Below are 26,889 nucleotides of genomic sequence, written 5' to 3' on the forward strand. Positions count from 1 at the left end.
GGGATCTGGGAGATGTTGAAGCCTGTAGGACTTAGCAGTGGGCTCACCTTACAGACTGGCTTAGCTCAGTACTATAACTCATCAGAAGTGAGAGGTGGGCTCAGCTCACTCTGTAGCTCACTCTGTAGCTCAGGGCCATGACCCACACGCAGCTCTGGGACCCACTGAAACTCGGGTCCAGACTTGGCATATAGGAAGTGCATGTTTACACAAGAACTTCCAGAAAACTACCTGAAGGATGTTTCTAACTTCCGTGGTATCAACCCGATATGAAGAAGGATCTCCTTGGCACATGAAGGGCAGTCTTCCTGTGTTTGAATTTTCATGACAGAAAGCAGCTAATATGATTAATCCTAGTCATGGGGGCTCTGACTTCTCAGGGAGGGAGTGGAGACCTCATCTGCTTCCCTAACCTCTACAGCTTCCGCAGCTGGCGGAGACACGATAGGGCGTGGGTTCATGGAGGCCGCCGTGGAGTTAGAGAACTGGAGAGTGGCTCACTGGGCCAGCTGGGGGATGTTTCAGAAGCAGGTGTGAAGCAGGCCCTAGGCTCCTGTCAGCTGCAAGCGTACTTCACCAGGGGTGTCCCCATCCCTGCTTAGCTGCCTGACTGAAGGCTCTAACCCGCAGGCACTAACGGACTTTGACTAAGGCCGGTTTTAGGTCTGGCTGGGAGTAGGGGTGGCGTGCGAAGAAATAGTCCCCCAGAGTTCCGGTTCTAGCTCCTCCCTCCTCAGCTCTAGCTCCTCCCACCCCAGCTGTAGCTCCTCCCACCCCTGATGTAGCTCCTCCCACCCCCAAGTCATCCCATCTTCATAATGGACCTCCCTCCGTAGATGCCTGATAGCGTGCAGTTCCCTGCTTTGGGGCTCGAGGCTGCCTGCTTCCCCTTTCCATGAGGGCAGGATTCCAGTACATTCTCCATTCCCTCTGGCCCTGTTTCTCAAAGGAAAATGCCTGGAATCAGGATTCAGCCCCAGGTTCTGGGCAGGAGCAGCTTCGCTTTCCTCCCTGTGTCCCTGTGCCTCCTCTCGAGGTCCCGGCCAGGTGCCCAAGCACAAGGATCCCCTTCCTCTGCCTATGGCAGCCCCATGAGGGGCAGTTCCCCACCGCACGACCTAGAACACCCAGCCTCAGGGAATGTGGGCCCAAGATCCCAAAGCTGTCCACTTCTCTCGGCCTTAACTTTCTGTCTCCCTGCGGTGCAGCTCTCACTCCCAGGGAAGGCGCCTTGTAGCAAGCAGGAGAATGCTTCCATTACCAAAGGCCAAGCTGAGAGCTATGAAAATCCTAGTTCTGTGGCTCCATAATTCTGTGGCCAGGAAACATTTGAGAGCTCTGTCCGGGTCTAGGTCGGCTAATCAGGAGCCTGTTGCCGCAAGACATAACAGACACGCCTCATTGGCATGAGTCTGCCTGTCCGCCTGTCCACTTCCTGGGCCTCCAGACTGGAAAAGAAAAGCCATCTGCAAGTTGTCCTTCTCAAGGTCCTCCTCTGCTCTTTTCTCTTTTCTCTCGAGGGTCCCGGGCTTCCCAATTCTCCCACGGATTGCCCTCACCCGTTTCCTTCCCTTCCTCCTTCTCCTGAGACCTTACCTGGGTTCTCCTGGCCCAGCCGGCAGGCAGGAGGCCCAGGGGTTTCTCAGCTGGGTCTGGAGGCCAGGTCACCCCGGGCCCCCCTCGCTGTGCCTCTCCCCAGACAGGAGCATGGAGCCTGAAGTCAGAATGTCTCTGCAGTGACTGGTGCAGATGCTTATTTCAAACATTTAATTCCTCACCCCTCTGTTCTCCCTGCTCCTGGTTTCAGTTCTGGCCGGCTCATCTTGCCTTTGGAACCCCAGCTTTGTTCCTGGACCACACCCCTGGCTGAGGCGGTAGAAGAGGGCTACGGTGAAGGCTACGAGTACTTTGAGATTCTGGGGCCGAAAGTACCAGAAAGGAATGGGCTGCTGGGCTGTCCGACAGCTGGGAGCCGTGGGCCCCCGTGCGGTCAGGCATGGCCAGGATGCAGCCAACGACAATGCCACATGTGCTCGGAGGTGTGTTGTGACCGAAGCCACTGTCTGAGGGTCACTCAAAGGAGATCGGCTCTCTGGTAGGCTACACGTGACACGAGGGACACAGCATAGGAGATGCACAAGCTTCATGGATGAGAACAGATCATTCCTTCTGGGCCTTGTCCTCCGTGGCTCTCAGGAAAGGGACGTGGGTGTGGGAGCTGAGAGGCATTGCCTGCCTGACTTGCGTGGACCTTCCTTGACCGTGAGGTCTGTGAGCTCATCCTGGGACCAGGGGGTGGCATTTCTGGGCAGGCAGAATTTCTCCCCGCGGAGCCCACAGTATCCTCGGAGTGGTGGGAGTGAGGGGCAGAGGGGGACAGCCCTCTCCATGAATCAGCCCTGGAAGGAGAGCTGCAGATCAGTCTGTGAGACCCAAGGAGGGAGGGGATCCCAGCCCATGGGCAGAGGGACGTGTGTGTGGAGACAGAGGCCACCCTGTGAGGAACCCCATCTCGGCCTGGCCCTGAGCCACGCTGATGGAAGCTGGGAGGGAAGAGGCAGCACGGTCTCAGGGGCCCAGGCCAGGGGCCACCTGTTCAGGGAGGCATGAGCTGAGACATTCCAGGATGGCATATACTGTTCCTCCCCACAGAGTCTATGGCTCCTGGTGACACCACCCCCCCCCCGGCCCAAACTCAGCTCCTTCACCCCCTCCTCCACTGGCTCTGCAGCGGGGGCTATGCTCAGAAGCCAGGGAGGGGAGGTCCTAGGGCAAGTACCATCCTCACACAGAGCCCCTGTTCTCCCGGGACCCACTCAGACCCTCAGGCTCATCCTCTCCCTCCTGCTCAGCCTCTGTATCGAGCTCTGTTTCAGCACAGCCCCCCGGCAGGGGAGGGCTCGGGAGGTACTGGAGGAGCCGGCCTTCCCGCTTCATCTCCGCCAGCTCCTTGGCACAGCAGCTGGGCGTGTTGGTCTCATACGTGTCGTGGAAGGTGTTGTAGTCCACCTCATAGAAACCCTTTTCCAGTGTGAGGACCGGCGTAAATCGGTGGCCCCAGAGCACCTCGGTATCCATGTAGGAGCTCCGTGCTTGGCAGGTCATGCCTGTCGGGGACAGAGGGCATGGAGATTATGAGTAGCCACCACCAGCTGTCCATCGTCTGTCCGTCCGTCCATCCATCCACCAGCCAGCCAGCCAGCCTTTGTTGTACCTCTACTTGGGCTAAGCTCTGCGGAGGGTGAAAGCTGGGTAAGCTAGTCCTCACCCTGGAGGAGCTCTGGAGTGTGTCAGAGGCAGAAAATTAGAAACCAACGTGCAAGATTCTGTGGTAGCTTCCTAGAGATCAGAGTGGATAATTCTGGAATAGCTAGAGCCAGGGACATGTTTCCTGAGAACAATATTAAGGACTAGAAGATTGAGACACAGAAGAGGCTCCTGCCTCTTCAAGGGTTTGAACAAAGATAAATTCAGGTGGTGCGAATGTAGAGAAGCCGACAGTCTTGTAGGACACACAGGGATTGTTTTGGTTAGACGCGTATGGGCAGAAGCCGCTCGCGCGTGCGCGCTCTCTCTCTCTCACACACACACACACACACACACACACACACACCTTGGCTCCTTGATTTCAGCATGCTCCAATGCCTCCGTTCCCTGTCCCCCCAGCCGTCACTGGCCTATGTTATTTTTAGGTGTTGCTTTCTCTCCAGGGAGGAGAGCAGCTTTGTTTATGGATGAGGAAGCCTCTGTGCTTGGGGTCACAGGAAAGCAGCTTGCTGATATATAGTCTGGCCAAGGAAGGTACTGGCATGTGCTCTCGGGAATGAAGGAGAGGCCGGCTCCCACTTTCCAGGGTGGGCAATCTCTGGCAGGGGCCTTGTGCACACCACACCCAAGGGCAAGGCTGCTTCCCACCCATTTGTGCTCTGGTGCTGGGTACCCCGAAGGTGCCCCCCACACCATGGGCTTGCAACCTGCCCCTGCTCCCAGGGTGTGGCCTGGGCTGGGCCTTCCCATGCAGTGCTCCCTCTTCACTGCCCAGCAGGGATGTAGGGGCCCCAAGCAGGGCACGGATCAGCCTAGACCCAGACCGGGTATCTGCAGGCTCAGGGGCCTCAGGAAAGACACCGGAATGGGACCTGCATGGGAACCCATGGGCCATATGTCCTGGAGGCCTTCCTGTTCTGTTCACCCCTTGGGATGGGGCAGTGGGCTCCCCACAGCAAGAGACCCCACCTGTGTCCCTGGCAATCATCTTCGCATGCATTTGGGAAGGAAAGAAGCCCCTGGGGGTTCCAGGCACCGTGCTTTACGTATGATTCTCCATCGAATCCTCTAACTCCCCCAGCGACCCCAGGAGATTTGCTGATAGTTAAGCAACTTGCTCAGACATACACCAGCAGGCTGTGGGAGAACTGCGTTATCCCAAACTCGGCCTGAATCAGCAGTGCATGGTCGGCTCTGTAACGTCACCACCAAGCCACAGGAGTCAGGGAGATAACAGATGTGGTGGGGGGTCTCCTTTCCTTATCCCAGGGCGCCCCCCTGCACTCATGGGAGGAGAGAAGGTCATTGAGACAGGGCAGGTGACTTGTGGGTCATTGACCTTGAAGGATACTTAGGAAAGGGCCCAGTTCTGCTGGGTCACCACCTGATCTCTCTACGGTAGGTGGCAGTGAAGTCATGGGGGGGCGTGCAAGGCACAATTCTCCTGTTTGTGACCACATCTCTGCCATGACCCTTGTTTTGTGGCCTCAGAGTGGTGCTCTTCCCCCAGACACTCAGCCAGTGTTCTGATCCCGAGCCCAGGACCAAGGGCAGCGTGACCTGCGAGCCCCCAGCTCTGCCACAGGCTTCCTGCCTCCTGACTGTCCTTGGCCCCAGGGGCTCCCTCAGCTGCCACCATATGCTGCCTGGCCAGACTCCAGCTCCCAGCAGATGGCCAAGCAGCCCCCATCCGTGCCAGTCCCCAGAGCCTGTTCGTACCCCCAGCCATGTCCCTCAGGCTCCGGCCGAATGAGAAGGTTTGTGGAGGCCCCATCTGAGTTTCCCACGCAGCAACTACCATCCCGAAAAGTGAGGAAGGCTTATTTGGTCATCTCTGTGATTGGGCCCTGAAATTTCAGGGAGCAGTGTGGTGTGGTAGAGAACACTCTAGACTCATAAGTGAAAGACATGACTCCAACACTGTCTCCACGAAGCTGGGTGATGCAGCGTCCGTGTCTGTTAAATGGGGTTGGTGGGGTCCTGCAGTGTCGTTGCAGGAACCAGAAAAATAGGTATCACTCCAAGCCTGAGCGAGGTCTACAAGTGCTCAGTCTACTGGGTGACCAGGAGAGAGGGCAAAAGGAAGAGAAGGAATAAGAAGGAGGGTTCAGGGTTCTGCTGGAATGGGGCCTCGAACTTCCGGGGGCCCCGCACCAAGACCTTGGCCTTGAGGAATGGTGGAAATTCCTGGCTACCAACCGCCCATGAGAGTTGGCAGCTGAGCAGGGAGGTGTGGGGCTGGCTACTTAGAGGGCATTGGCTTGGGCACATGTGAATGCCTGGTGTCCTGGTTTTGGCTTGTTCCCTGTCCATTCAGCCAGCCTTCCACAGGGAAACCCAGGGACAGCCTTCTCCAGGGTGGAGGCAGCCAGATGAGCTGGACACCACCAAGTTCTACTGTGAGGAAGCCTGTGCACCCTAGTTCACTGTTTTTCTCAAAGCTATCTGATCATGGACCTCTTTTGGGGTAGACACATGCCCCAGGATGGGGTGTGACAGAGTAGCCTGTTGAAAGCAAGGGCCAGGTTGGGGCCCCCTTCCTTCACTGGTATCCTAGCTCTACGACTTGTTCTTGGACAAAAGTAGACCTATAACTTGCTGGTCTGTGCCTCTGTTTCTTTATCTGTAACCTAAGGAACGTCATCTTACCGAGAGTGGAAAGGCATTAAGTGTGACTCTTTAGGGACGCCTCGGTGGCTCAGTGGGTTAAAGTGTGACTCTCTATGTTTAAAGTTTAGAACTATGCACAGGAACTAGAGGGTTCAGTATACATTAACTCTTGTTATTACTCTATGTTAATTGAGTAATGATACCCCTCAGATCACAGTTAGAGATTGGGCTGGTTGAAAATCCCGGGATTCTTAGGCACCAACTTGAATCTTCCAGACCTAGTGGCCTAAACTCCCAGGATGTGGGAGGGTTCTGTGGCCAAGGAGAATAAAGTGTCTTACCTGTTGCCTCCACCATCCCTTCTAGAATGACCACAACTTCAAATTCCTCCTGATCCAGCTGGGCCCGAGACATCTCCCAGAAAGGGCTCTTCTCATTGATCTCATGGGAGATGATGAGTGGAGACACCAGGAAGAGACGGTCATCCCCAGTGTCGAAGCCCACGTTGATGTCCGTCTGGTTCAGGGGGATGAACTCCCCTTCTTTGGTCTGCCGGGACTTGATGAGCTTGGCGCGGATCGAGGCCTCCACAATGTGGGAGTTGCGAAGGTCCCCCACCCGGAACATGAGACAGAGCTTCTCGTCCCGCATGGAGATAACCGCGTTGTTGGAGAACATGAGGGTCTCTGCTCTCTTCTTTGGCTGACTAATCTTGACAAACATGCACCCCACCATGAAGGCATTGACGATGGAGCCGAGGATGGCCTGGACCAAGAGAAGTATGATTCCCTCTGGACACTTCTCTGTGATCACCCGAAAGCCATACCCGATGGTGGTTTCAGTCTCAATGGAGAACAGGAAGGCAGACACAAAGCCACTGAGGTTTTCAACACAAGGAATCCACTCTTGGTCACCAACATGGTCCAGATCACCCCGGATGTAAGCAATCAGCCACCAAATGAAACCAAAGAACAGCCAAGTAACGGTGTAGACCATGGTGAAGACCAGCAGGTTGAAGCGCCATTTGAGGTCCACCAGGGTGGTGAAGAGGTCGCTCAGGTATCGGTAGGTTTCTTGGACGTTGCCATGGTGAACGTTGCACTTGCCACTCTTTTCCATGTAGCGCTGGCGGGGCTTCTTGCCTTCCGCTAGCAGGCGAGTGCGGTCGGTGGCGATGGGGATGTAATCGCGGGCCTGTTTGGGAATCTTCTTCAGGTCCCTGGGAGTGACTCCAATCTCCATGTCCTGGTTCATAGCATTCCTAGAATCGCCAGCCATAGCTGGGATGCGTTGAGTTAAAAAAGACATCATCAGTGATGGGGACTGTGTGGATTCACTGAAACACAAGACTTCAAGATCACACCTGCCTCTGTGCTCTCCAAGGCCCTCATCTAATGCACAGTGGACCCGACAGCAGAGTCTTCAAGGGCAGGCACCATTTAAAAAAAATATTATTTGCTTGTTTCCCTGGCACTTACTACAGATTCTAGCATACAATAGCGGCTCAATAGTAGTAGTTGAATGAATAAGTATGCAGGTGCAAAATACACATGGCATTGAAAGGATTTAAGAAATCTGGGAGCAATTCAAAAAGAGGATAACCACAGCAATTTATTAATTGCCTGCTCTAGTCCATGCAATACACACAGACTGTCACTTGTTATCACAGCACCCGGCTGGAGCTGGAGCTTGATCTCCAGTAGGTAAACACTGAGGGCTTATGCATCATCTTTATTTCTAGGAGTCTCTCCTCCTCTGTCAGAATATAGGCTCCATGGGGCACAGTGGTGTCTGTTTTGTTCCCTCATACATTATTCCAAATACCCAGAGGGCACCCCAGGACATCTGTATACTCAAAAAGCACTTGTTGAATAAATGAATGAATAAATAAGAAAATAAATGAGAGTCCGAAAGAGGTAAGTGGTTAAGCCATAACCTGGGCCATCAGACACTCACATGGCAGAGCAGATAGCTGGATTCTTGCTCACGGGGCCCAGAGCCTGTGCTTTTTTCTCTTTATATCTCCCTGTCTCCTTCCTTTATGTCTCAGTTCTTAGCAGCAGACAGAAAGAAAAAGGCAGCGAGTGTCTGATTCACCATGTGGTCACTCCTTCTGTCTGAGGGGGGAGTCTGTGGCTGTCTGAGCCCTTACTAATATGACAGATCGCTGTGTAGACCCACCATTAAAAATCTTGACACAGTAATTCCCTGTCCTCTAAAAAAATGAAATGGACAAGATATTAACATTCCTAAGGTTTTCAAAAGGGCCGTAAACTTCTATGTAGAATCAAACGCAAACAAATGAAAGCCAAACTCAGAGAATAGATCGGTCATTGCTAGGGAGAGGGTATACCAGGCAAGCAAGGTGGGGAAGGTGGTCGCCAGGTACAAACTTCTGGTTGTAAACTAGGTCCTGAGGATGTGATGTACGGCATGGCAGTTAGAGTTAACAGTACCATGCTGTCTATCTGAAAAATACCAAGAGTAGACCTTCAAAGTCTTCATCACAAGAAGAAAATTGTAATTATATGTAGTGCCAATGTTAACTAAATTAATTGTGGCAATCATTTTGCAAAATACACATATATCAGAGTCATTATGTTATACACCTTAAACTACTAGAACGTTTCACGTCAGTTATCTCAACAAAATATCTCAATAAAAAATAACTTTGAAAACAGACTGTACCATGTTTTGGAGTTTATGCCACCCTTTAAAGAAACACCCACACATCTGGAACAGTCTGCTGTTTTTCTGATATTCTGCACACTCCGTTGAAAATACTTTAAGACTCTGATGCAGCCAGGAAAGATCATGAGAATCTCCACAGCTAATAAGCTTATAAGCTCCACAGCTTGCATTTCTGAGCATTCACAAGCAGGCCCTGTGCTAAGAAATGTATATGCATTAGCTCATTTATATGAGCTCACAACAAAGGTATTAGAGCAGAAATGCCACGCTCCCTCCAATTTTCAGGCAAAGACAAAGCTCAAGTAGTTACGTGGCCGAGTTAGGGTTTGAATCTAGGTTATCTGCTCCAGCCTGGGGTCTCAAGGTCCCCACCATATGATGGCTTGCAGACATCAAAGTTCTGTGGCTCCTGCTTAGACTGAAGAGGTGCTCACTCCAGAAAGTTCTATGAGCTTCTGATCCGGGAGGAATCCACCTCAGGGGATGCTCTTACTCAGCTCTTCATCTTCACAAGCAGGCTTGTCTTCATTTCACAGGCAGCCCCACTCCCGGGAAACAGGGAACCTGGTAGAACTACCCGGTTGAATGTTCTATGAGCCAAGAGGAAGATCTCACCCATCGTGGAAAGTCAGATGTTCCCTGCAGACCTTTCTCTTTGCTGCCTTGGTGGTTGTGGCAATTTCAAGGTAACCTTTAAAATACCGTATTGAAGGGTCATCCGAAGGGCTGTTTGTCTCAGACATCTCAGAATTTCCCATTCTGCACGGGGCCACCTGCTCCCCGCTCCCTCACGTGGCAGCTACAAAGATAAATGAAACAAGGAGCAGGAGGCTTGGTGCTGCTTTGCAGAATCATAAACATGATTTTGCTCTGCCCCTGGGTCTGACATTGTTTACTGAGGACTCAGGGATGCCCAAAAAGGGTGAGAAATACTGCTACTTCCAATGCCGTGGGGGATCTTCGGATCCCTGGGGGATCTAGGGGTCCAATGGGAGGGCTGTCCGTGGACTCCCTGAAACACTGGTGTTGGGCAGGGCGGGCAAAGTGCTGGCCAGAATGAGTCACTGGTTAGGGCAACTGGCAAAGCACATTCTCCTGCCTTCAGCTCTTCCAGAAAAATAGCTTTCCTGCCGATTTTCTGCACTGTTTCCTTCTTTATTTTTAAAAATACTTTCATAGGTTCTCGTAGGAGAAAGCCTTGCACTGTACTAGAAACAGAGAAAGGTTTTCTAGGACACCTCAGTCAAGATCTGAGAATTTTTTTTGTGTCCAGCAGACAGGGAAAGGTTTCACTTCAGATTTGAAATTGGTACCCATCCTCCAAGTGTGCTAGAATTCTTGGCACAAGTGTTTCCTCGCTCAGCCCAGGCTGAGATATGGGTTCTAGCTCAGCTTCCAAGGAACGTGTTCTGTGACCCAAGCAAAAACACTGTTCATTTTCTTTGCCTCAGTTTACTCTGTTGTAAACCCCAGATGATATTTTCTGCCATCCCAGCTCTGGGGGCTATTATGAGGATCGAGGGAAAGACTATATGAATGCAAACATAGATATAAGTATAAATGTGAATATATATACTCATAAACTCTCCTTGAAGTGGAATTTAGTGCAATATCCCATTAACTCCTATTTTGAGGATGAAGAGAGAGACCTAGAGCATCTAAGTCAAGTACCTAAAACACCAGTGGGCCACTTGCAAGGTCAGCAAGCTGACAGGTATAGACTCTCTCTGCCCCAGATTTCTTCCTAAGAGTAAATGAAATGCCCCCTCTAGAAATATTGGCCTCCGGTGCTGTGGGCCCATGATATAAAAATAATTTTCCAAGGGCAATGGAGATGAACTTTTGAATCTGATTTTCCAGATCTGATCTATTCCATTCACGTGCCCATTCAGCATTAGTTGAGGGATTGCGATCATCCAGCTTCTGTGATAAGAGCTGGAGATTAAGCAGGAAATAAGAGGAATGCAGACCCAGAGTTCGTGTAGCTTATAGTCTAGCACCGCTCCCTTTTGAGCCCAGGGCTCTGAGCAGAAAAACCTATGGAGAGAGAGGCAGGGGGAAGGGCTTTGGGCTGGAGGAGGCAAGCCAGTGTGAGAGGTGCTCCCTGCTGGACCCGGGAAAGGCACCAATGGCAGCAAATCCCATTAAAGCTCATCAAGCCTGGCTGAGGCGGTTCCGCCAGATCATCTCCTGCGTCTGCTAATAGGAAGCTGGGCCCTGAAATGATTAAAACTCTTGGGAAGACGGAGCCTGAAGTCCAGCAAAGTGGTTTAAATTCTTTGATGTAGAAACACAAACGGAGAAAGAATCAAAAGAGTCAAAATCAAAGGAGGTTGTATTTTAGGTGATGCATGAGTGACTCTGACAAACTTTTACGTGGACCTCTATATCAAGACTTCCCAAACACCCCACCACACACACAGTAAAGAAAGCCCTGTGTCATGGGGGTGATTTTTCTAGAAAGTAGGAGCCCGTGGACACAGCATCTTGATAGAAACTGCATTTGGAGGTCCAGCAGGATTTCTTGAAGGGAGCACTGGGCTGGGAGTCTTTTTTTTTTAAAGATTGAGAGAGAGAAAGGGACTCTGCAAGGGTGTGGGAGAGGAGGGGCAGAAGGAAAGGGAAAAAGAATCTGAAGCAGGCTTCATGCTCAATGCCCAGAATGGAGCCAGATGTGGGGGTTGGATCCCACTCCCCAGAGATCATGATCTGAACTGAAATCAAGAGTTGGACGCGGGGCGCCTGGGTGGCTCAGTGGGTTAAAGCCTCTGCCTTCGGCTCAGGTCGTGATCCCGGGATCCTGGGATCGAGCCCCGCATCGGGCTCTCTGCTCTGCAGGGAGCCTGCTTCCTCTCTGCCTGCTTCTCTGCCTACTTATGATCTCTCTCTCTCTCTCTCAAATAAATAAAATCTTTAAAAAAAAAAAAAAAGAGTTGGACACTTCACCAACAGAACCACCCAGGCACCCCTGGGACTCTTGTTTCAGACACAATTTCCTTTCTGCTGAAATGAGGATGGCAGACATCCTTAATGATTTCTTCCTTTCTGTCTTATATTTCTGGGTCAATATCTGCTTCCCAGAGTTTTGGGATATAGGATGAGACTGGGATATGGGATAAGGCTGGGGTATGGGAAAGGGTAATGGAGGAGTATATACTCCTATCTCAGACTAGGTATTTGTATGCTGTTCTATAGGAATCTAGATGGCTGTACTGGTTGTTAAACTATGAACACACTCTAAGGTGGTCACCCCAGTGCCCTCAAGGACCTTCAAGATGAGCAGGAAGTACCAAAGGTATTATCAAGGAAATACGTGTCAGGAAAGGCACATGCAGGATGGCAGAACTCAAAGATGCTCTCATGATTCCTGCCCCCAGAACTGGGGATAGGATACCACACCCATGATGCTCCTACGGCATGGCACAGCTGGCTTGAAGAAAGGGAGACTGTCTGGGGTGAGCCAGACCTAATCAGATAAGCCCTGAAGGGGACTGGGTTTTCCCCTGAAGCAGTAGATTGGCTTTATGAGGGGAATGAAATGAGAGGGAGAGGCTCTTCGCTAGCTCTGGAGAGGGAGAGGGACACGTGGCAAGGAACTTGGGGACCTCTAGGAGCTGACAGCAGCACCCCCCACCTTAACAGCCAGCCAAGAAACAGGGACTTCCTCCTCTGATCTCCAAGACCTAAATTCTGCCACAACCCCAGGAGTGTGTGGCTTGCTGACACCCGGAGTTTAGCCTTGTTAGGCCCTGAGCAGAGAACACAGTCATCTCATGCCTGGGCTTCTTATTTCAGAATCCTGAGCCGAAAACTGGGTGTTGTTCTACACCATTTAGTCTGTGGTCCTTTGCCAAGGCACAAATATAAGTCTAACAGAATAGAAGGGGCTAACCAGGTAGTAAATTGGAAGGCTGACTCTCACATGAGCGCCCATCTTCTGATTTCACCTTGAGATGAGGGAATTTCCAGAGAAGTTATTGCTCAAAGCCTCAGTTATTTTTCCTGCAAAATGGGGATCATGACGGTGCCAGCCAAGGAGGGTACCACAAAGACTGAAGGAAGGCGCATGCACAGTGCTGGCCGAAGCCAGTGTTCACTTTCCACCCAGGGCTGGAGTTGTGGGGGTGGGGCAATGAGGTTCAAGCAGTTCAGGGGCTCCTACTGTGGGTCAGCATCCTGCTTCCACAGCCTCATTTACTCCACGGGGAGGCACCGTCTTATTCCACGAAGAGGGAAACTGGGGGAGAGCTTAGATAACTTGCCCACAGTCACACAGGGGCTGCAGAGATGCTCTCTCGAACCTGCAGTGGTTGCAATGGACAGAACTGCTGCTGGGAGAGGAGTTCCCAGCTGTGCCTGAAGAACTTTCTAAGAACTGTCTCACCTGTGGTCCTACACAGAGGCAGAGACTGTTCCGGTGCTAAGATTCTGGTGAGGCTAGATCCTCTGCTCCTCTCCTGGGTCAGGATGAGCCGCTTCCCTGAGCCCGGAGGCGGGAGCCCAATGAAGAGGAGGAGGGGAAGTGACCATGACAGGGGAGCCCCGGTGCAGCAGGGATCTGTGAGTCCCTAGACTCAGGGTAGGGGTGCCTGGGGCGTGGGGTTGGGGTTTCCCCGGGAGTCCAGCACAACCAGTGGGGGAACCCCAGCATCCCCCCTTTTCTCAGCAGCCTGCTGGAGGACAAAATGTTGGAAACTGCAATTCTGACCTCTGCCTTATAGTTTCCTGCTGGCTGCCGCAGCTGCCCTTTCTGATGGTGGAACCAGCAGCTGGAGAGGCTCGGAGGGGCCAGGGGAGAGCAAGACCACACAGGCTCCTGGCCCAGAAGCTCATGTCCGAGCCCCGTTTTGCCAAGGAAGGGTCGTCTGATGGCCCCAGCCTCCCGAACCTGTGTCTAAACCACGCTAATGGGCTGGCTCTGGCCAGGGGGTCAGTCCTAATTTCCTGGCTTTTGAAATTACCATCCTTTAAAAAACAAGACAAACAAAAACACACACCCCCCCCCCAAAAACAATCTTAGTGCATTTTGAGGTCTAATGGCTGAAGAACTCAAGAGTAATAAATCTTTAAAAAACCATCGGCTATTTTCTTTTAAAGCCCAGTCATTTTGCAGCTGCTATTTGTTGTTATCAACTTGGGTGGGAACTTAGTCTTTAATTCCTGGATGTTTTGTGGTTTTATTTTTTGAACCCAAGTTCAGAAACTCTCTGGATGATAGCACATGGTATATTAGGTGTGCAAGGCCATTGAAAACTGCACCACAGATTCCTTACTTCCTTCCCTCCTTCTTTCCTTCCTCCAATCAGTGAACACCTGCCGTGATCCCCCCTCCGCTCCCGCCCCCCCATTTCGCCAGTCACTGCAAGTTCTACTCTGCTGGGCCCTGGGGGCAGGAGGAGGTATAGCAGCACTTCGATGGCTCTCTTGTGCTTTCTAGTCACAGAGATCTTGTGAAAATGCAGATTCTGATTAGGTTGGTCGGGAGTGCTCTGAGTCTGCATTTTATCAAAGAGCTCCCAGCCGTGTCAAGGCTGCTGGTCCTCTGAGTAGCAGGGCTTCTCCACTGTGGATGCACATTGCAATCAGCTGGGAGCTGGACCCCATGCTGATGCCTACGCCCCATACCAGGAGACCCCGGCCCAGGGGATTCTCATAACAACTGATATTGTGTACCATGGCTGTATTTTCTGCTGTGGGGGTGTCCCGGTCTTGTGGGGACACACAGTCAGTGTGCAGGGTCAGTGCAGTAGAGAGTGATGGAAAGACCAAGACTAAGTTCTTACTTTGGCTTCACCAGGGCGAGTGAGGTAGGGTCAGGAAAGACTTGGTGGAGAAGGTACATGCTGAGTGCAGTGAGGGGACCCTCTTGCCATGAGAAGCTCATGTACCAAACACCTGTTACGTGCCATCTCTGTGCTAGGTTATTTTTATGCAATGTCCCACTGAAGGCTTAAATAAGTCTGCCTCTGAGGTTATTGGTCCCTGGGGCTGTCAGAGGATCTGAGCCTTAGTGGGGGTCAGGCCCTGTAATGCCTGATCCAGGAAACTGCCAGAGGGACACACACCTGATCAGTACCATGATTCGGTTCATGATTTGCTGCCATGTTGCCTGACATGCCCAGGCTGCCTGGAGCCCTTTCCCTTTTCCTCCTGCAGGGGCTGTACCTTCCAGAGTACTTGCCTTCAGAGTGCTTCCTGCTGTGGCTTACAGCGGGTCCTTGATTTTTCTAATAATGGCAACATTTGCCCCTCAGAGGCACTGAATTACTCCAAGGAGAGAATGTCCATATGTCCTGGCTAAGACGTGTTCAGGTGTAATCCCCGAATGCCCCTTCCACTCCCAGAAATGTCTGTGTTGATGAATGAATAAAGAAGATGTGACGTGTAGATACAATGGACTATTACACAGCCATAAAAAAGAAATTCTGCCATTTGCAATGTTGTGGATGGAACTGGAGGGTATTATGCTAAGCGAAATAAGTCAATCAGCAATTGACATTACTCATATGTGGAATTTAAGAAACAAAACAGAGGAGCATAGGGGAAGGGAAGGAAAAGTAAAATAAGACGAAATCAGAGAGGGAGAAAACCATAAGAGACACTTAATTATAGATAACAAATTGAGGGTTGCTGGATGGGGCTGGATAGATGTGGCAACTGGGTGATGGACATAAGGAGGCACATGATGTAATGAACTCTGGGTATGATATAAGACTCATGAACTGAGGGCGCCTGGGTGGCTCAGTGGGTTAAAGCCTCTGCCTTTGGCTCAGGTCATGATCCCAAGGTCCTGGGATCGAGCACCGCATCAGACTCTCTGCTCCGTGGGTCTCCCCCTGCTTCTGCCTCTCTCTCTGCCTGCCTCTCTGCCTACTTGTGATCTCTGTCTGCCAAATAAATAAATAAAATCTTAAAAAAAAAAAGACTCATGAACTGATCTCTACCTCTGAAACTAATAATACATTATATGTTAATTAAGTTTAAATCTTTTTAAAAAGGGAAGAACAAAAAAGAAAAATAGAAATGTTTGTGTTTGGACAATATGGCCCCTTACAAGGAAGAGACAAGTACCCAGCAGCCGCGGATTCCGCTGAGAGCAATTCTCCTTTACCTGTTTTTTGATTCCAATATAAGCTCTTCTTAGACCTTCATTTTCAGATTTGTGATAGAGAAAAAGATTTTGAGAGATAAAATTCTCTTTATTCTGGGTAAAGCAATTATATGAACACATAATTATAACCAGAACTTGCTCTGGTTTTTGGGAACACAACGGGGAGTGATGGGGACAGAGGTGAGGTGAGCCGAGCACACGCGCCTCCTGACCAAGGTCGTTACTGTCCGGCCAGAGCTCAGGGCTGCCACGCAAGAATGTGGAGCTGCTGTGGTAAGACCTTCCTCTCTCTTTTTGCAGAAAAGCTAGAAGGAAAGACTTTTAAACCTGAAATTTTTTTTTTTTCAACACTGACCATTAATTCAACCATTTTTGAACCAGTGAGTTTATCAAAGAAAATATGTCTGTGAGTCTGAGTCAGTGTGTCGGCTGCCAATGTATACTTCAGGGTTCCTGGGTCAGAGATAGGCTTTTTCCTCACATGGACAAGTTGGACACTGGACTTGGAGTTATGCTGAGCATGGTGTGAAGAGCTGTGGTAGCACCAAAAAATTCTCCACGCTAATCGGTCTTCAATGAACACAACCTGTCAACCTGAGCACAAAGGACGCCGGAAGGCCATCCCAGGACTCATACTGTAGCAAAGACAGGGTTGTGTGGGCTTCTCTCCTGGTGCCCACCAGTCTGGTTCTCATGGTCCTAACAAGCCCTGTCTCCTCGCCCACAGCCTTGTTCTCTGCAGTCGCCTCCATTGGGCAGACAGCTGTCATGACCCCCTTGCTTTCCTACAGTGCATCTTCTGCTAGCAGCCTTGTCCTCTCCAGCCGCACACTTTGCAAGCATGCTGTCACCGGTAGAATCCAGACAAGCATCACAGGCCTCCCTTTCCATCATGGTGGAAGTGGTTCTCAGCGGGGAGAGATTTCTGACTTTAAATGCATCAAAAAATGTGGAAGGAGCTCTCTCCCCAGAAGAGGGCTATAAGAACAGGAGCATGGGTCCGGTCACCTCCCAAGCTCATTTCTGGCTCAGATGTAATGACTGCTGACCCCCAGGGATTAGGAAATCTTGGGATAACAGGACAGTGAGGCTCTGACATGAGTAGGGTCAGACCATGGGTGCTGGTCTTATGCCCAACATGTTCCTCAGTCTCAGGGGCCCACAAGGGCTTGGGGATGCATACTCGTAGCTCAGCTCCAAGCTGAATGCCCAGTGAAGGGGACTCTGGCGAGATCGGCTACAGCCAAAGTGAAATTTGGCACCCCTCTGTCTGGAATGCAAGGATCTCCCGTGGCTATGTGACAGCGGGGAGGGGTGAGGTGGTGGTGCGAGCGCCAGGAGCAGGGTGAAGGGCTTTCATTGGAACGTGGAGCCAGGGACAGGGTTGTTGGAAGAATGGACTTTGTCAGATAGGACACTTCATCACCGCGGGTGTCCTGGCACACCATGTCCCTGAAGGCTTAGCTGGGAAGGCCACTGCAAGGGAGCTGCTGTGTCAGGTGGACGAGGAGGCTGCTGAGGGACCCCTACATGGCCCAGATCACACTGCCCCTTCCTGGGGAGCGCTGGCAGCTGCATGCATCTCCCCAGCCCAGGCATCCCGGCCTCCACCCCAGGGTGGTCTTGGTCCCTCTGAGGGGCGCCCTTGATTCTGGCCCCTCCGCATGAGTGGGTATTTGGTACTTTAAATACGATTGGTATTTAAAGCCAAGTCAGGGTGGAGGTACGGACCAGAACTGTTCCCCAGAGTCCCTCAGCTGTCCCCAGTTTTGAGTCAGAGACACCCTGCCAGGAGCAAGCCCTTTCGGGAACATCTAGCCCACCTGTGCAGCTTTTCTGATGCCCTTTACTCATTCTGCTATTGTTCTAAGCATGAGTTCAGTTTGTTGGCTGTAGCTCGTTATGCTGACTTCTTGTTTTTCTTTGCCGAGTAGCCCTGGAAGAGAAATCTGTGTGTGCGTGTGATCAGAAGAGGCGCCTTGTTTATGTTAACTCCATCATCTCAACAACACCATAGAGTAAGATCAACGTGTCTGTCCCACAGGTAAGGAGGTGGAGAGTCAGGGAAGGCGGGGTGGGGGGTGTGTGGAGTGGGGGTGGGGTGAAAGTCACGTGACCCCAGAACAGCCCATCCTGCTTTGTGCTGCCTGGTGCTGACCCGCAGAGCCCGCACTCTTCCACTGTCCCACCTGACATCCATCCAAGTCCAGGGCACCAGACAGTGTGATCTTAGTTCTGAAGTGTAATCCTGACCTTCCTGCCCACTTAGCTTGCCCTGAATTACACACTGCTGCTGCAGTCCTGACCCTGGGTCTCCTTCCTATGTAAGAAATGGAAATATCCAAGGGAATCCTAATGTGAAGGAAATAGTTCCCGTTGTTTCAGGAAAATAATGGCATGAGGTACCTGGTTCCCTAACCTGTCTTATTCCAGGCTAGAAGGTATGCAACAAAGCAGTGTTATTATTATATGGAATTGTGATGGAAGAGTAATGGAAATTGGCATCTCTGTTCGGGCTCTTTCAGAATTGGATGGGCTCATGAGAATCCTATAATATGAATCCCACTTTCTAGTGGGAGAGCTGTGGCTTACCCAGGACACATAAATGCTGCTTTACTCACTGCCAAGGTGATGACGCGGTAGATGTAATAATACTGAACGTGAAGATTTATGTAGTATAAACACAGACAAATGCAACAATGGGCCAAATGGGTGACCTTGACTTTTCTGGCTCTGCCCTGAAGGGCACCAGTCAATGTCAGCAGGGGCCCCAGAAGATGAGTCTGGGGCGTTCAGAGCCTTGGGCAGCCCAGACAAGGGAAGGTAACTAGCTGCTCACTCAGACTGTGTCCATGGAGGGTTTGGCACCACAATTCTAAGGAAGTAATAAAACCTCATGCATTATTTTATGGTATCTGCAGAGAAACACATGCTCTATCAGAAGGGCTGTGGACTCATCCCATGCTTGCTTTGTCATGAAAGAAACAAAAATACCATGCTTGCTTTGTCATGAAAGAAACAAAAATACTGACACTTCACAATAAAGATAAAAAGCAAAGAGAGAAGGATTAAATCGTGTTTCACTCAAGAGCTTTTTTTTTTTGGAATACCGAGTTCTTGTCTGAAAACAGGAGCCAACAGATCTGGCATTTGCTGGTGGAGTTCAGTTCTTTGGAGAAAAGATCATTTTGGAGACAAAAAAATCATTCTGATGGTACTTAAAATATTTATTTGAATATATTTAAGGGAGACCAAATATATCCAGAAAATTTTAAAAGGGCAAAATTAGGCCTAATTCAGGTTATGGAATACAGATTTGTAAGTCTTACTCATGTCGTGAGTACATTTCCAGCAACTTAACATTTCATATGGTGCCTAATGATTGAGCTGGACCTCTATGGAGCAGGCCTGAAAGCTTGTGACTGAGGTTCCCAACCTGTGTGGCTCTCATTTGCGTAAGATGGAATATTTCATGGCCCTCCTTGGCAGGCTGCTGTGGGCCACCCAAGGGCTCCTGATGTCTGTTCTTCCTAATACTCAGCCATGGCTTACTGGCCACAGTCCCAATTCACCCACCCAGCCCCTTGCGGATGATGTATGAAAAATCGTGAGTAAAAGGGCATGAAAATCAAATTAATTCATTTTCCATTTTCCCCACATTTGTATCTGTCTATCCAGTACTTTTCCTTTTCAAGCCCACTATCTCTTTGAAAGCGAGCTGCATAGTTATGATACGTTCTCTTCATTGTAACCCTGCACTGTGAGTATGTATTCTGCATTAAATAATAAAGGAGATTAATAATTAAATCAAAGTGAAAAACCACTTGTTTCCTGCCTACAGCCCAAGGGACAGATTTCCTGGTCTGGTGCCAATTTATCAATGATGATTAGAGCCTAGGAGGTCGGAGAGGTACAGAGAAGATGGCAACGAGAAAGCAGGCTAATGTGACTATGAATGTACTTATGTACAAATGAAAAAGACGGGATGGTGATAGAAGGTGAGTGAATGCGGAGAAAAGACCAGAGAAACAGGCACAGCAGGTAAAATGCCAATAATTGGAGTTGAAACCTATTGGGGGCTCACCCTACACCAGATTGCATTCTAAATGCTTTAACCTATATTAACTCATTTAGTCATTTCAGAAAAGGCATGAGATGGGTACTGTTTCCCCCATTCTACAGATGAAGAAACTGAGGCACAAGGGAGGGTGAGCCCACTGTCCCAAAGCTGGTGTTTGCATGGATTAAAACCCAGGTGAACTGGCTCTAGAGTCACTCTCCAAGTCTAAGAACAAAAAAAAAAAGAAAATGTCCCAAATGCTCCAATAAAGAGGAATGAGACAAATCTTGTGGGAGAATGAATTAACAGGAAAAGCTAGTGAGAGTAAGAAAAAAATAAAGTCAAAGAATTGAGAGTGAAAGCAGGTCAAGAAACAAAGGTTGGAAAGGAGACAAAGTGAAAGTCCGTGGGGCATCAGAAATGAGTGTCGGGAAGAAGAAAAGAAAGAACAGAGAATGGGATCTATCAAAGGGAGTATGTCACTGGGCATACTACATTGGGTGTACTACAGACTCCTCTCCTTTGCTGTCTTAAATAATCTTCTCCACGCCTGCTCAAGGTAGATGTTCTTATACCCATTTCACAGATGGTAAACTGAAGGTCTGAGAAACTAAGTGCTATGTCCAAGGTCACACAGTTAGTTCATGGCAGATCAGAAAGAATTGGTGTTAATGACAAAATGTCGATGCAAGAAATTAAAGAGTAGCTAAACAAGTGAAGAAATATACTATGTTCGTAGACTGAAAGATTCAATACAGTGAAGATGCCAATTCTCCCCAAACTGAATATTCAGGGTTAACGCGATTCCTATCAAAATCCCACAAGAATTTTTTTTATAGATGTAGAGAAGATTGTTCTAAAATTTCTATTGAAAAGGAAAGAAATTAGAATAGGTGAAACAATTTTGAAAAAGAAAGAAGTAGAAGAAATCAGTCTACTAAATTTTAAAACTTATATAGCTAAGTCTATGTGGTAATGGAGGAGAGATAGACATAGACCAATGGAGCAGAACCCAGAAAAAGACCTTCACAAATACACCCAAGGAGTCTTTGACAAAAGTGCAAAAGGGATTCAATGGGAGAAAGATCGTCTTTTTAACAAATGGCACCAAAGCAATTCAATATCCATAGACCAAAAAAATGAATTTGACTAAGTCTCAAGCCTTATATAAAAATTAACTCAAAATGAATCATGCACTTAAATGTAAATGATACAGCTATACAACATTTATGAGGGGGAAACGTGAGGGAACCTTCAAGATCTTCAAGATCTATGGCAGGCAAAGAATTCTTAGACTTGACACCAAAAACCTCATCCATAAAAGGGGACAGTTGTAAATTGGACCCCATCAAAACTCAAAGTGTATGCTGAAAAAAGACCCTCTTAAGATGGAAAGACAAGCTTCGGAGTAGGAGACAATGTTTGCAAACCACGTATATGACAAGGATTGGTACCTCACATCTTTAAGGAACGCTCAAAATCCAACAGCAAAACAAACAATCTAATTAGAAAATGGGTGTAAGAAATGAAAAGATATTTAGGCAATGGCAGCATACGGAGAGCAAATGGAGAGCATACGAGCACGTGGAGAGAGAGTCAATATCATCAGCCATTAGAGAAATGCAAAACCAGGATGAGATATATTGCATACTTATCTTTCACAATGAAAGATAGTGACAATACCACATATTGGTAAGGATGTAGTGAAAAAGAATCACTCCTGCATTGCTGATAGGAAGGTAAAACAATGTTTCAGTTTCTTAAAGAACTAAACATAGTTACCGTGTGAACCATCGATTGCACTTCTGGGCACTTATCCCAAAGAAATGGAAACTTAAGTTCATGGAAAACCCCCTATACACTTATTTAGAGCAGTTTAAATCATAGAAACCTCAAACTGGATACAACAAGCATGTCCTTCAAGGGGTAAAGGTTGAACAAATTCAACAACCACACCGAAATATCACACACACACACACACACACACACACACACACACCCTTGGATGAATCCCCAGAGAATTATACTGATTGAAAAACCCAAAGGTTATATACCTATGATTCTATTTATATCACATTCTAGAGCTGACAAACTGTAAAAAAGGAGGGCAGATTCATGGCTGCTGGGGGCTAAGGAAGAGGTCGGGCAGGAGGGAAATAGATTTGGCTCTAAAAACAGGGCAACACGAGAGATCCTTGCTGTGATGGAAATGTTTTACTGCATGAACGTTTAAGGGAAAGAATCAGTATATGCACACAGATGGAGGGAAGGACCAGAGCAAGCAGAGGCCAGTCTCAGGGCCTCCTGGGGCTCCCTCCGTGGGCTCCCTTCTCTCTTGGTGCCTCGCTGCTTTTTGGAACCCCCTTGGGAAGCCTTCCCTGGGTCTCCCCGGCCTCCCTTTGGCCCCTCTGCCTCTCTGCGATGGCTCTTCTCTCTGATTCTATAACTTATCCGTGGGCACATCTGCTTTCCTCAGTCAGTCCCCGGAGAGAGCTCCAAGGTCAGGCAGGCAAGGTGTGTAAAGGACCCAATCCCGTAACACAGGTTCGAACACATGGTCTGGTCTGTAGTAGGAGCTCCATTCCCATCTTTCAAGGAATATGTGAGTGATTTTGAGTCCAAGGAAGGGCACTTTCTGAAGTGACTCGGGCACCCTGACTAGGGCTGTGAGGCCTGCATACCTTGCTGTCTGGGATAGCCCAGGGTCGCTGGCTGGGCATAACATTTGTCTGTCAGGGTCTCTTGGACCCAGGCACCGGCAGGATCTGGTATGCCCACTGGACGGCCGCCTTCCTGGAGCAGAGGCAATACCTTCGTCCCTGTGGCTCCTCTGCCTCTCCTCCTGGCCAGACTCTTGAACATCAAGCCCTCAAACCCGCCATCTTGGAAGGGACAGACTCTGAGAGCAAAACGCACAGGACACAGGGTCCCCCAATAGCATTTCTCTGCTGTCGTTCCCCTCACTCCTTTTCCTTTATGAGCAGCAAGAGAGAAGGCAGGACGATGGCATTAGGGCCTCCGTGACATTCAGGTAAGGGGCCTAAAATGTGACAAGAGGACATTTGCGGTGGGTGCACACGTGGGCCTCCACAAATCGACTCACAGGAGAGAGGAAGGAGATTCTGAAAGCTTGTCATGATCTCTCCTCCCCTTCCCCCTTCATGTATCTCCCTTTTGACCCCCTCCTCTGGCCCCTAGCCCCGCTGGCCACCAAATGGGTTGACGAGGAAGTGCTGTGGCCACCTGACAGACTGGTCCCGGGGATTCCTGACCTTTGCCCCTCAGTCCTCTCTGGGCTGGAATTAAAATGGAACTTAGCATTTACACACCAGCCAGGAGCTCCAGGGTCATGTGTTAAAGGTTTGGCTCTGACATTTAACTTAACACAGTTGTTGGCAAGGGCTGCTGCCATCCGGGGCTCTGCGGACTAGAATAGCTCACTTATCAGAATGTCAAGGTAGGAGGAACTAGATAAGCCTGGGGCACTGGCCGGGGCCATGACTCCGGCCCTCGGCAGCCAGGCAGCCAGGGTCTCAGGAAGGGTCTACTGTCCCATCGGGTTTAAAATAATCCCAGAGAAAGCCACCTTCAAGTCTCCTAGAGAAATACATTCAGATATTTTTTTTCAAATGCCACACTGCACATGCTTCTCGTCTTGAGGAAAAACAGAAAAATTCCTCCATGGGCTGACAACTGTCTCCACAAAGCACATCTCATGAAGGACCCTCTCTTGGAAAGGCTGCCAGCTCCCCGTGGCCAGTCTGTAGCTCAGACGCAGTGAAAAGTTGAATCTGAAAATGGCTCCTTTGAACCACCTTGTGAACTCCTCCTTTCTCTCCATGGTATATCCCCAACACCCCCGCCGGCCGCCCCAGCCTTAAAGTTTGAGCAGAATTGCGCAGAAAACGTAAGCTTTGGCGCTCACGCTCCTGAGTGGAAAAGCATTACTCTGCCCAAATGATCCCATTCCAAGGTTTTCCAAAATTATGTACTCCTGCCACATGCTAAGCGATCAAATCAAGGGCCGTGAAACTGATTTAAAAACAAGAAGCAGAAGTAGATATCATTTCCAAGAATGTGAGTGTCGCCTACACCCATGTGTGGCTTGGCCCACAGAAGGCAGTGGGAGCACGGTCCTTCGCAGGGCAGGTGGGAAGTGGGGAGGGGGGGCGGTGCTTGAGTTGTCCCTTCCCTGCTGTGGGGTTAACTTCTGCACAGGTGATTCCAGCAGTGCGAGAGTCTCCGTGTCCCTGGCTGAGAACCTCAGGCAGGCACTGACAGACAGCCCCACGGGGATCTTGCTTGCCGGGGACAGTAGGGCAGAGAGAACATCTGTGACAGAGCCACACTGATGTTTCTGCTGGACCCCCAGTGGAAGAGCTTGGCTCTGCTCACGATGTGCCCGCAGACTCAGGGCGGGGGTACCCATGAGAGACTTCTCCCTGGGGAATCCCAGTAAGCTTTGACTTCATCCTCAGGGAAGAGAGCCGTTTCGGGACAGCCCCAGCCAGCTTGAGGGGCCGGCCCCTTCTCTCTGCTCACAGGTCTGCCTGTCCTCTCTTCCAGGGGCACGGCTTGCTAGTTGGGGCTCACTCATTCTCTCTGTACTGTGGGTGAGCTCCTTTGAGGAGTTTCTTCAGGCGGATGCTGCCTGTGACATGGACCAGAAGGTGACAGTGGCTTTTGGAGAGGACGGGAGAAGTCTGTGTGAGTGGTCCCCTGTCAGTCACCGAGCTAGAGAGGCTATCTGGAACATGCCTGGGGGGACCTAGGGAGCACTGTCTTTCCCTGGAATGTGCAGACGAGCTCCCTACATGGCGTTGCCCCTTTCGGTGGCAGCCCTGGTGCTGTCTGGATCATTTAGGCTGTTGTGATAATTTATTATCAACCTCATAATTAGTAAACGGAACCCAACTAGTAATGAACACTTAATAAACGCTACAACACATTCCTTCCAGGGTAAAAGAAGGTTGTCTTTTTCTATCCTTAGGCTGTAAGTCTCTCCTCTCTGAACTTAGTTTCAGATTGTTTGGGTCCAAGGTAGTATAGGGGGTGGGATGAGGTGAAGAGGACGCTGGGAGGAAGGCGGGAAAGCAGTGGATGGAAGAAGCAGCAAACCCATCACACACACCGAACGCCTACGATCACACAGTCAGCATTCAATAAATGACCATTTCTTTGTATTATTGCCAAAAAGCAGAGTGAGGCCATCTCGAGGCAGATCAATAGTTTAAAATCCCAGGCAGTACGACCAAGCTTTTCGCGTCAGAGCCCAACCAAGGGCCTCTCCCTCTACTTCCCACGCCATCCACCCTGCTTGGTCCTTCCACCAGATTCTAGGGTGCCCCAGGATCTCATCCAGCCAGCTGATGGGATTTACACCCGGCTTGGAGGAAAAGACACAGATTTGGGAAGGTCAGTGCCTTTCAGGGTTAGTGTTTAATAGGGAAAAAAGTCTGGCTTTGAAGTCAGAGGACAAGGGTTTAGAGGATGGCGCTCTGCCGCGGCTCCTGCTCTCAACTCTAGCTGCGGTCTCATCTGTAAAGCCGGTGAATGACCTCCGCCCCACAGGACTGGTGTCCAGATGAACTCATACGACCGTGTCTGGCTCAGTTCTTGGTTCCATAAATATTAGCTGTTTTTCACTGCTTCTCTCCCACATGGAAAAGTGTTTTGTGGACCAGAGAGCCCGAGGGGGGGGGGGGAGTAAGTTTTGGAGTCAGACCCAGGTGAGAATTTCTCTTGTAAGCTGTGTACCTCCCAAAAGTTACACAGCCTCACCAAGGGGCTGTTGCTCAGCTGTAGGAAAAGGATGCAAAATCTGTTTCATTAAAAGGATCAAGAGAGAGCAAAGCACTTGGCACATTCTGACATGTGCCTGTTGATCTTCTGGTGGTGGAAAGGGGCTCTGGGAATAGTGCTGGGCTCACCTTACCTGACCTGATGTTTAGGCCAGACCCTGGAAATTTGGGGGGCCAGACCCCGGTCCCATTGCCATGAGGCTTCTCCCCAGTCCTGGAAGAAGGAGGGACAGCACTGTTTGATGGAAAGCGGAGATGGTTCTCCAGGGAGACACAGGGGTTTGGGAGAAGGGAAATAACGATGGCCTTCCCTATCCCCGTCCCTGCCTTTGCAGCCAGGACTCCTGGCCTTTCTGAACAGTTGGAAAGATGTTTAAAAAGAGATAGGGAGGCATGCAGGAAGTGACCAGGCAGCAAGGAGGGCAGAAATAGCAAAGGCCATGTTTCCAATTTGGCCAGACTTAAAAGAAAGCAAGAGTAAGCTGAGGGTCAGAGGCTCGGAGGGAGCTCCCCAGCCCTCTGCACCCCCCATCTGAAAGCAGAGCTGCTACCTGGGGGAAAGGTGCCTCCCACTCCCTACTGCCTTGGCCTCTCAGAGCAGGCAGGGGGCATTCAAGATCTCCTGGGGGGGGGGTGCACCCCAGCTCTGGTACCAGCACAGCATGTTTTTAGCCCTCTGAAGGCTGAACTCCCAGTGCCCAGGACACCTGTGGGCTCTGGGGAGCTCGGATTTCCCAGCTGGATGGTTGGACTTTAAACCTGCTACAGTGGTCTTAAATTAGATAAATAAGTAAGTAAGTAAATAAATAAATAAATAATAAAATTAACCCGCCCTAAGCCCTTCGCTGTCCCCATGGGCTCCCAAAGTGACCGGTGCTTGGCAAAGCTAACCGCCAGGAGCAAGGGGCACTTTGGGAGTGCACACCCTGCCTTCCAAAACAGTGAGCTGGAGAGAAAAGGAAGAAGGAAAAGAAGACAACTTACTTGTTGAGATCAGAGCTTCCGAGTCCCACTGATGCTAACTTCTGGAGCTCCCTTAGAGGCAGTGCGGGGGCCGCTCAGGGCCCTTGAGGGGACTCCCCCACCCCAACCATTACCACAGCCTCGGACTCTGCCTGGAGCTCCTCCCTGTCGTGGGGTCCTGCTGCGGGAGGCTCCTAAGGCATCCTGTCCCTTCCCTAGCCAGCCCCTCAGTCACTCCCTTCCTCCGGCAGCGGGAGGCTCTGCTCACGCTCGCACTCTCCCTCGCTCTCCCTCTCTCTCCCTCGCTCTCCCCCTCCTCCCCTCCGCCCGCTTCTCTCTCCCGGCTGTCTTCCCCTCCGGCCCCAGTACAAAGGACTCTCCCTGTA

At 50.2% G+C, this 26,889-nt stretch overlaps 1 protein-coding gene across 2 annotated transcripts; it reads right to left on the bottom strand.

The window, feature by feature from the left end:
- Positions 1-1,683: 1,683 nt before the first annotated feature.
- Positions 1,684-26,889, bottom strand: KCNJ5 (potassium inwardly rectifying channel subfamily J member 5). 2 transcript variants are annotated; one of them, XM_004763902.3, is made up of 4 exons: positions 26,525-26,889; positions 25,675-25,754; positions 6,219-7,157; positions 1,684-3,107 (listed from the first exon to the last, which is right to left on the bottom strand). In XM_004763902.3, exons 3-4 carry the CDS (start codon positions 7,153-7,155, stop codon positions 2,785-2,787), a joined length of 1,260 nt encoding a protein of 419 aa, XP_004763959.2. In that variant the 5' UTR covers positions 7,156-7,157; positions 25,675-25,754; positions 26,525-26,889; the 3' UTR covers positions 1,684-2,784. The 2 variants fall into 2 exon arrangements, with proteins under 2 accessions (XP_004763959.2, XP_004763958.2); XM_004763901.3 differs by lacking the exon at positions 25,675-25,754 and having other exon boundaries at positions 26,525-26,888.

Source organism: Mustela putorius, unplaced genomic scaffold (genome assembly GCF_011764305.1).
Source record: "Mustela putorius furo isolate JIRA1106 unplaced genomic scaffold, ASM1176430v1.1 tig00000460_pilon_pilon_pilon, whole genome shotgun sequence".
Classification (NCBI taxonomy): Eukaryota; Metazoa; Chordata; class Mammalia; order Carnivora; family Mustelidae; genus Mustela; species Mustela putorius.

Bases quoted from the DNA above. Each gene is read 5' to 3' on its own strand.
- KCNJ5 (XM_004763902.3), bottom strand. From the start codon at position 7,155: ATGGCTGGCGATTCTAGGAATGCTATGAACCAGGACATGGAGATTGGA. The intron at 3,108-6,218 runs GTAAGACACTTT...TGTCCCCGACAG, and splicing joins AGGGATGGTGGAGGCAACAG to GCATGACCTGCCAAGCACGG.